The sequence below is a fragment of the Nicotiana tomentosiformis genome, chromosome 4, assembly GCF_000390325.3.
Source record: "Nicotiana tomentosiformis chromosome 4, ASM39032v3, whole genome shotgun sequence".
NCBI lineage: Eukaryota > Viridiplantae > Streptophyta > Magnoliopsida > Solanales > Solanaceae > Nicotiana > Nicotiana tomentosiformis.
This window is the reverse complement of record NC_090815.1, coordinates 102,761,435-102,771,668: the sequence shown is the minus strand read 5'-3', so window position 1 is coordinate 102,771,668 and position 10,234 is coordinate 102,761,435. Positions and strand designations below refer to the sequence as shown.

Here is a 10,234-nt window from a genome sequence, read left to right as displayed (position 1 = left end):
ATTGAATACTTCCACTTAAAGTTTGGCGAACTTCCATTCTTCAACTTGAAGGGCGGTGGACTTGTAAAATTCAACTTGAAGAGCAACATACTTGAAGATTTGGTTGGCTTATATAATTCAACTTTCAGACCGACGAACTAGAGGACTTCAAATTGAAGATTTGGCCTTCTACTAAAAGTCTACATCCATCAATCGGAGATGCAAATTTGCTATTGAGGATTGCCCCCCTTAGACCACCAATCTTCAATAAGATACAAAGTTCGTATAAGCCCGATTTTTTAGTTCTAATCAAATGGATTATATTCCAACATTCTTCCTTCGAATAACGATTGGTGTAACATGTATCTTTTGAACTTATGTGGCTGAACTCAGAATAAAACTCTAAGATACCTACGTACCTCGATGAAGAGGATCAAGTCATACCGTAGTTCAGAATGGGTGATTTTTTTTTTTAAAATTTTTTTTTATGTCCTAACTTTTACCTAGGCCGTATCTTTCGAGGTTTTCAATCTAGCGGACTTTTTTTTGGGGCCGTACATAGTTTATACTCTTGCGGGCAAGGAGTGTAGGAGTATGCTGTTTATGCTAATGCATTAAGGAGAATTGCAACTCCAAGGATAATACTTCTTTAAAAACTTGCCATTGATAGGGCTGATTCTCATGACATCTGCATCAACCAGCTTGTATGCCCCACTTGAGTAAGCTTCTTGTACAACATATGGCCCACCCATTTTGAAGTGAACTTTCCTACAGGTTTATGGTAAGTTATAATGGGTGTTCATACGACAAGGACTTGATCTCCTACTTGAAAGGATCTCGGGCGAACTCTTTTATTGAAGGCGCGAGACATTCGAGCTTGATAACATTTAAGACTCGGTTAAGCTTCCAATCTCTTCTCATCAAGAGCCTCCATCTCTACTAATCGAAGCCAAGCATTTTCTTTATCAATGATCCCTTCTTGAATAGCTAATTGTAATGAAGGTATTCGACGTTCGAGTGGCAAGACGGCTTCGACTCCATAAACGAGTGCATAAGGGGTCGCTTGTGTTGGCGTGCAGTGAGTTGTCCTATATGCCCACAAAGCTTCTTCCATACGGTCATGCCAATCTCGTTTGGATTCGGAGACAACTTTCTTTAATAAGTTGCATAGAGTTTTGTTGAATGCCTTAACTAGACCATTGGCGGCATCTTGTACATAGAAGAGTTACGTTGCTTGAAGCCAAAGAGATCACAAATCTTGTTCATCAACCTATTGTCAAATGGCTTTCCATTATCCGTTATTATGTAACGAGGAATGCCAAAGCGATAGATTATGTTTACTCGGATGAAACTTGTAACATTTTCCTTCTTTACTTCCTTAAGAGCCATAACTTCAGCCCATTTTGAAAAGTAGTCAGTTGCAGCCAAGATGTATAGGTGTCCACCAGAGGATTTTGGCAATGGTCCAACAACATCTAATCCCCAAGCGTCAAACGGCAAGGATGCAACAGTCGGGTGCAACACTTTAGGAGGCTGATGAATAAAATTCGCATGAAATTAGAAAGCCTTGCATCTCCGAGCATAGTCCAAGCAATCTTTTACAATCGTTAGCCAATAATATCCCATCCTTTTTATATGAAAGTGTAGCTATGGTCCAGATTGGTGTGACCTACATACCCCAGAATGTGCTTCTTACAAAGCTTAGAGTGCTTCATCTTCTCCTAAGCATCACAAGAGTACTCCCTCGAATGACCTTTTGTATGGAGTATCTTTGTAGTAGAGGAAGTGAGGTGCATGATGACGGATTTCAGTCCTTCTCCTCGGATTTTTTGGAAGTATCCCATAGCTTAAGTAGTCGATGATGGGTTGTCTCCATTCTTTCTTCTCAACTTCAGAAATGGCCACAAGATGCTCGAGTTCATTTTCTTCACTTTCACCCTCATTTGGCAATGGTACTACCCATTTTTGGCAGATAGTAACTTGCGCTTGATTATACAGGGTTAGCGATAAAGCTAGGGAAGCTAAAGCATCAGCCTTCTTGTTTTTATTCCTAGGCATATGTTGAATAATTACATCACCAATCCATCCCATCAATTTATTAGCATAATTATGATAAAGGCGTAGTTCAGATTTCTTGACCTCGTAACTACCTAAAAGCTGATTGACCACTAACTAGGAGTCACCAAAGACTTGCAATTGCAACTGCTTCATATCAACATCTATTTCAAGCCCAAGTATTAATGCTTGATACTCAGCAATATTGTTGGAAAAAAGTTGTGTCAACGTAAAAGAGTAGAGTAGAACTTCGCCTTGAGAGGTGATAAATACTATGCTAGCACCAATTCATCTGCGATGCGCATCACCATCAAAGTACATCTTCCATGGAGGTTGAACTTCAATGACCATTGCTTTCTCATAAGTTAGTTCATCAATTAGCTCCGTATCATCAGGTATCAGATGATCTGCCAAGAAGTCTGCCAATGCTTGTCCTTTTACAGCCTTTTAAGGGATGTACAAAATTTCAAATTGTTGAAACTGGAGGTACCATATTGCTAGTTGATCACTAAAAACAGGTTTTGACATCACGAACTTGATGGAATTTTCTTTAGAAACAAGACGAACAACATGAGCTTGAAATTAGTGCTTCAACTTTTGAATTGAGAAGACTAGCGCCAAACACAACTTTTCAATTGGTGAATAATTCAGTTCGTTTGGTGTCATTATCCTGCTCAAGTAGTAAAGGGAGTTTTCTTTCCCCTTACTATTTTCTTGGGCCAACAGTGCTCCAACAGACCTTTCTTGTGCTGAAATATATAGTATCAATGAATTTCTAGGTATATGGGCTGCCAAAATCGGAGGCTTCATCAAGTATGTTTTAATGTTTTCAAAGGCATTGCCACAAGCTTGGTCCCACTTAAAAGGAACGCCTTTCTTCATGAGGTGACTGAATGGTTAGCACCTCCTAGCTAGGTTTGAGATGAATCTCCTAAGGTATGCTAGCTTTCCTTACAAACTTTTCAATTCATGAATATCGCGAGGCTCAGGCATCTTCAAAATGTCATCCACTTTGGCTTGATCAATGTTGATCCCTCGATGTCGACAATGAAACCAAGGAACTTTCCAGAAGTAACTCAAAAGGGACAATTCAATGGATTCATCCTAAGTTGGTACCTCTGGAGAAACTCAAACACCATTCTCAAGTCTTTCAAGTAGTCGCTCTTCTCTCTTGATTTTACCACCAAGTCGTCAACATAACATTCGACATTCTTGTGGAGAAGATCATCAAAAATATTCTGCATAGCCCTTTGATAAGTCGCACTAGCGTTCTTCAAACCAAAAGCCATTACATTGTAGCAATAAATACCCTTTGGGTACAGAATGCAGTAAGCTCTTCATATTTTGGCGCCATTTGAATTTGGTTATAGCCTGATAAACCGTTCATAAATGACATTGCCTTGTACCCAGTGGTAGTATCGATTATCAGCTCTGTAATAGGAAGCATGAATTTATCTTTGGGACACGCATTGTTGAGATCTCTGAAGTCAACGCACACCCGAATCTGGCCATTCTTCTTTCTTACAGGGACAATACTTGAGACTCATGTTGGGTATTTGACTTCGCGAATAAAGCCAGCTTCAATGAGCTTGTTAACTTCACTTTCAAACAAGGGAACCAAGTCCGACCTAAAGCGCCTTTGGGCTTTCTTAACAGGGCAAACACCATTCTTGACTGCAAGGTGATGAACTGCTACTTTAGGGTCCAAGCCAGGCATATCTTTGTAACTCCAAGCAAAGACATCCTTGAACTTCTTGAGTAACTCGATATAAGTGCTTTATTCATCGATTGCTAGTAAAGCACTTAGGTATGTGGGCCTTGGTTCTTCATTTGTGTCAAGGTTAACTTCTTTTAAGGAATCAATCATTGCCTTCACTCCTTCTTCAAGTTCCGGGGGAGCATATTCCGCATTTTCATCTTCTTGAGGTTCCCCATCATTGAAGGATATGTGATAACACGGTGAAACATCCTCCAATTTCTCATCATCCTCCATTAGAGATGAAACACCTTCCTCGCCTTGTGCAGTGACATGATACGAAGAACCCACACTTTCTTCGTCTTTATCATGTTCTTTAGTGTAGACCATAGTGTATGGCTTCACTTTTAGTACCCCATCACACAAAACCATGACTTTTGTTTGTCGCCTCATTCTGGAAGGAACCAGACTTTGGAAATCCTTAGAGATCTTCTGAATTTTGGGCGAAGCGGGTGTTCTTGTATTTTGATAATTTCTTCGGAACTTATTCCCTTTCTTTAATGGACACAATCTCTCAAATACAAAAGTCCTCACAGTTGATTTTCCAAGTCGATCAAAGACAAAAGGCTTGCTAGAAGCGATTGATTCATCTTCTACGGTGATATAATAGATGCTCGCCCTTCTTATGGAGATGTGCACTAGTGACGGTTGCTTGTATCCCAAATCTTTACGTGGTTTCCTCGTCATGGCTTCTAATGGGATCTTCCCTAACTTTGATGGCTCATTGGGATGTATCTAGCTTTTGCAAATAACCTGTAAGCATTAGGATCAAAACCTTTATTTGTTCGTTTTGTAGGGAGAGCCACATTCTGCAAACGATTTTAGGCCGCAAACCCTACAAGTGGCTTTGAGGACAACTTTACTGCCTCAATTCGTTTTACCGGAAGAGTTAACTCCTTTAGCATATTATTTTGGAGGTTAGATGATTCACCTTCATCTTTCTTCTTTTTAGGGACATATTAGAGTGCAAGAGCTACTTTCTTGCCATAAGACGCAATATCCCCTCTATAAGATTTATTCGAGTTAGGTTGCACCTCTTCAGTAACAGCTTTGGCTCTACCAGCATTCACCTCAGCTCTTTTAGTTGTGGGCTCGTCATTTTTGTTTTTCATGACATCATAAGTGTAATGCCCCGTAATAATTTTCTAATGATTTAAGTTTTCAAAGTGCACCAACGGTATCTGGGAATAACATATTTGAGTATTAAAGGAGACCTATGGGATAGATCCACATCATGTTGAATTGATAATTTATGTTTAAGGTGTGTTAGAACATACTATGGATTTTGGGAATGGCAAGAACTTGCATGGAACAAGTTGGACACATTAAGTGGAAATGATGTTTCAACTGGCACAAGGCCCAGCTTCAAATGCATAGAACTCCCTCAATATAATGCCTTAGGTAGTGATCTACCTATAAAATTAAAGACCTTTGAATCTTGATTCCAACCCATCAAACCGTTTGTCATTTAGATATGTATAAAGAAAGTTATGGCCATTTTACTATACATATGTCATATGCGCGGCCAGATGCACGGCCGCGCATATTTGAGAGTTTCTGCCTCAGGTGCGAGGCCAATCCGCGTTCAAATCTGCGACCACGCACGTGGGAACTCATTAAATAACCCCAAGGCCAGGAATAGAGGGGTTAAGTCATTTTGGCCAAAATTCTGATATTTTTAGAGTGAGAAAGAGTGTCTTAGAGTGAGAAGGTGTTCTTCAATAATTGTTCTTCAATTCTTGCTCAAATCTTTGGAGATTAACAAGGAAAACTTATTAGATCTTCATCCTAGAGGTAAGATTCTACACCCTAACCCTTAATTTTGAAATTTTCTAAAAAAGGGTAATTAGCAAGACAATTCTTGGGTATGAGAGTTGTTTATTTTCTTGCATGTGTTATCAAAGTGTGTAGGAAGATTGTTGAGCTAAAAATGGTAAAGATTGGGTTGTGGGATGATGGAATCCTCCATTAAAGGACCTTGAAACCTTATGCATACCTAGTGTTTGATAAAATGCTCAAATGAGCTAGAACCATAATCATCCTCCTAATTTTGGTTCAATTTGTTATATTTCTACAATAGATTGAAGTTGCTAAGAATTCCAGAACATTTTAGAGTTTAAGGAAGCTCAATTGAGGTATGTTGGCTAAACTTTCTCTCTTAGAATTGAATTCCATAATGTTTACGTAAGATCAAGTATGATTGGCTCAAGATTCCTAACTTCTATATTATGGGTTATTCCCTATAAGTTTGATTATCCCGAATGAGCCTTATGTCGAAAGATAGATGTTCAAAGTATGGATTGTGTATTAAAATGTTATGGCTTTGAGTCGTGTTTCAATGAAAGATAGTATGCCAAATTATGTGAGAAAATCTCAATATTCTTAAGACTCTTAATTACTCATATGTGTACATAAAGTCTTGATTGGAAATGTCTTATTATTGATGACCTATAAAGATGGTTGGAAGTGAAATAAGTGAATTGGGGATATAAAGTGTGGCCAACGTGCCAATAGTGAAAGTTATACTTGTGGCCAATGGTGCCAATGAAATGAAATAATATGAGAAAGATTATGAAATGAGCTTTGACTCAATTATTCTAAAATTGACTTCGATAATATAATTGGCTAAAAGCTTATGAACTCAAGTGATGCCCAAATGTGGCTGTTTTAGCTAATGATATGCTTTGTAAGTATTTTTCAATGTGTTTTGTGTTCTTACACATTCGTGAGTGGAAATTGTGTATGATTTTAACTTGTGTTTCGATTGCCAACCATTTTACTCTATTTATTGGAAAGAAATCTATTGTGTTTAAAGCCTTCATTACTAATGAACTTAAAGTTGTGAATTCCAGAATATTCTAGTTGTTGATAATTATGATGATGATCTATGAAAGGGAAGAAATGAAAGTGTGAAATATGATATACGGCCATAGTGCCATGAATGAATAAGAATATGTATGGCCAAGGGAGCAAATGAAATAATGATGTTGTAAGTAGTTGAAAGTAATGGTTAAGTGATAGATGGTGGGAAAGGTTATGAGACGAATGTATCTGTACTTATGTTTCCAATGTGTTATAAGCTCTTACTCCCTCACGAGAAGAGGCTATAGAGTTCCTAAATATTTTAAATGTTCTTGATATCCTATGATCACCTATGGCAAATAGAAGTAAGTGATGGTATGAACATGAAATGTTGCCGATTGCCAAAATGAAAATTATGAGGTGTTGTGTGTCTATGGTTTCTATCATAGTATGTATGCTACTAAAATAATTAATGTAAATGAATTCAATGTTAAGTCCCCAAGAATCATGAACATAGCTAATAACCATAAGTTGATAAGAGGGTATATATGAGGTGGAAGAGAGATGTCCTATGCTAAATGATGATAAATCTTATGAAAACTAATTTAGGCCATGTGCCACTGAAATTGGCTTATTGATTCACCATACATGTGCTAATGTAACGAGCGATGTTTCTCCATAATGAGCATGAACATGAAGTGTCCCAATGATCCGGGAACTTACGATCTTAAAAGTAGTGTTAATCATGCCTCTTTGACTTTATATATATGGTTATGTGCATAATAATGTGTTATGAACTCTACGGACGGGCTATGAAACGCATAGGTATATTGTGTTATGAAACCGTATGGACGGTCTATGAAACACATAGGCATATTGTGTTATGAAACCCTATGGACGGTCTATGAAACACATAGGTATATTGTATTATGAAACCCTATGGACGGTCTATGAAACACATAGGTATATTGTGTTATGAAACCCTATGGACGGTCTATGAAATGCATAGGTATATTGTGTTATGAAACCCTATGGACGGTCTATGAAATGCATAGGTATATTGTGTTATAAAACGCACAAGTGTATTTGTATTGTATATGTAATCCTGTGAATGGTCTATAAAACGCACATGTGTATTGTAGAAGTAAACACTGTGAACGGTATATGAAACACACAAGTGTATTTGTATTGTGTAAGTAAACACTGTGAACGGTCTATGAAACGCATAGGTGTATTGTATAGGTGATACTGTGAATGGTCTATGAAATATATAGGTACAAGATAAAAGAGGGATATGGACGGTCTAGTGAGACGCATTGTTAAATCAGACATTACGTGCCATTTTCATTGGCCTTGTTTGTACATATTGTTTAAATTACTTTATATTATGTGTTCCACATATACATCATATTGGCATTCTATTTTGAAAGAGGATTTTTAGCTATACATACTAGTGTTATTCGACAGTACTAACGTCCCTTTTGCCGGGGGTGCTGCATCTTTTAATGGATGAAAGTATACTTCTACAGGATGATATGGATCTTTGATAAGGATCTTCTGCGCAACAGATTATGGTGAGCCCGCTACAATTCCAGTAGGCATTTGAGTCTAGTTGGTTTTATGTACTTAGGTATCTATTGTCATAGAAGCTCCATGTACACTGTGGGTCATGTACTTAAGTTTTTGAGTTTCATCATGTATTTATGTTCACAAATATTTATGAAGTTATGTACCCATCACGAAAGAAAAAGAAAAGAAAAGAAAAGAAAAGAAAAGAAAAAAACAATTTCGGGCCATTGAGCCAAATGCATTCAAATATGAAAGTCATGATGTAATTATGTTTTGATAAATCAAGAATGAGTTATGATGAGAGGTTGATGTAACATAGGCTTGCTCGACTGGGCTCACTCGGTTGAGCGCCGGTCGCGCTCCTCGAGTTCGGGGCGTGACAATAAGAATTTAGCACCTTCACAGCACGGTTCTTCAAGTAGAACTTTGCATCGGCGAAGTGTGACTCAATCTTGGTGATTGGCTCATCATCAGTAACTATCTTCTTCTCGACTTCACCCTCATAGTATTTTAAACATTGATGGTAGGTTGATGGAACTACTTTATTCTCATGTATCCAAGGCCTTCCAAGCAAGACGTTGTATGAGGTCTTTGCATCGGTCACATGAAACCATGCACTTGATTGCATATCTTCAATGGTGATTCTCATCCTAATATAACCTATGGCTATTTTCCCCCTTGGTTGAATCCTTGAATCATCACACTACTTTCCAATAGTTCGTTCATGGGAATACCAAGTTCTTTCACAATACGAATTGGAAAGATGTTCACTGAGGATCCTCCATCAACCAAAATTTGATTTACCCTTTCATCGCGCATAGAGCCAACTAGGTACAACAGGTGGTTATAAGGAGTGTCACCTAGTAGAAGATCGCCATTTGTGAACGTAATTTTTTCCTCACAAGCATTAACTTCTTGAGGAATGGACTCGGTGAGCTTTTACGAAGATGGTGTCGATGGTAGGTTATCACTCTTTACTTCCCCTTTGTCAGCATAGCAACAAGAGGCCTCAATACTGTCATGGGAAATCTTCCTGCGGAACCAACTTGGTAAGAACTCCTCCAAGGTCACTGGATGTCATGGCTTTTGAGGATGGTGCACATCCACATTTGCTTTATTCAAATGCTTAACTGGATTCCATCTCCTTGGTCCTTTTCACCATCATTTTCCTTGTTGGTTGTTCTATTGATTCTTTTCGTGTGCTCCTTTTGTGGCACCTACGGCGAGTCACCAACGTCCAACCCTCATCATCATCATGGTCGTCTACTTCGACTTTGTTATTTTCTAGTAATTCTTCACCTTTATTTCTCTTAAACTGCATAGCTCATCTATACTGAATGAGTCAAAGGTAATAAAGACTTGGTACGCACTTGCCTTCTCATCTTCAAGCACGATCTTCTTTTCACCGGCCAAGTCCATAACTTTGTCCTTGAAGACAAAGCACTTCTCCAGAGGGTGGCTCACGAGTTGATGGTATTTGCACTAATTTGGGTCATTCATTTTACCAGCTTCATTTGGCCGCTTCATTTCCGGAAGCTCAATGAGATTTAACTCGAGGAGTTCTTCAAATATTGCTGGCACATTAGAATCTAGAAATGGGTACTCATTCTCTTGCATTTCTTTTAGAGTCAACTTTTCACTTGGTCTATCTTGAAAAGAAGTGGATTTCGCATTCTGCTCCTTGCTCACCTTCATTGTGAACTTCACAGGTGATGTATTGACATTCATAACTTCTTTATTTTCATACTTGGGTGCAAACTTGCTACTTTTCCTGACTTCTTGTTTGTCGTTCCCTTTGCGAGGCTCATAGATAGGCATCCTTTCGTTTCCAGTGGATGCCATGCTTAAATCCATGTCACGGACACGAGTCACAAGTTCTTCAAATGTGCTAGGCTTGATACCTTGAAAGATGTAGTGGAGTCCCCAATGCATGCCTTGGATGCACATCTCAATGCCGAAAGCCTCACTAAGCCTGTATTTGAAGTTGAGGCTTGCATTCCTCCAACGATTGATAAAGTCGATAACTGGTTCACCCTTTGGTTGACGAGTACTTGTAAGTTCCACCATGCTTAC

The 10,234-nt window shown here is 38.5% G+C and overlaps 2 protein-coding genes across 2 annotated transcripts in view; both read right to left on the bottom strand.

Moving 5' to 3' along the window:
• Nucleotides 1–877: 877 nt before the first annotated feature.
• LOC138910261 (uncharacterized) lies at nt 878–2,070 on the bottom strand. The gene is made up of 3 exons (XM_070201490.1): nt 1,720–2,070; nt 1,354–1,512; nt 878–1,132 (listed from the first exon to the last, which is right to left on the bottom strand). Exons 1-3 carry the CDS (start codon nt 2,068–2,070, stop codon nt 878–880), a joined length of 765 nt encoding a protein of 254 aa, XP_070057591.1.
• Nucleotides 2,071–9,643: 7,573 nt separating this feature from the next.
• The window catches only part of LOC138910260 (uncharacterized), a 1,287-nt gene continuing 696 nt past the window's right edge, over nt 9,644–10,234 (bottom strand). The window contains exon 1 of the mRNA XM_070201489.1: nt 9,644–10,234. This exon is cut by the window's right edge and continues 696 nt beyond it. Within this exon, the coding sequence (XP_070057590.1) occupies nt 9,644–10,234 (591 nt within the window).

Coding starts and splice junctions, on each gene's coding strand:
- LOC138910261 (XM_070201490.1), bottom strand. CDS start 2,070: ATGGGATGGATTGGTGATGTAATTATTCAACATATGCCTAGGAATAAA. Junction 1,513..1,719: donor ACAAAAGGTCATTCGAGGGA/GTACTCTTGTGA, acceptor TTTATTCATCAG/CCTCCTAAAGTGTTGCACCC. Junction 1,133..1,353: donor AAGTTATGGCTCTTAAGGAA/GTAAAGAAGGAA, acceptor AACTTATTAAAG/AAAGTTGTCTCCGAATCCAA.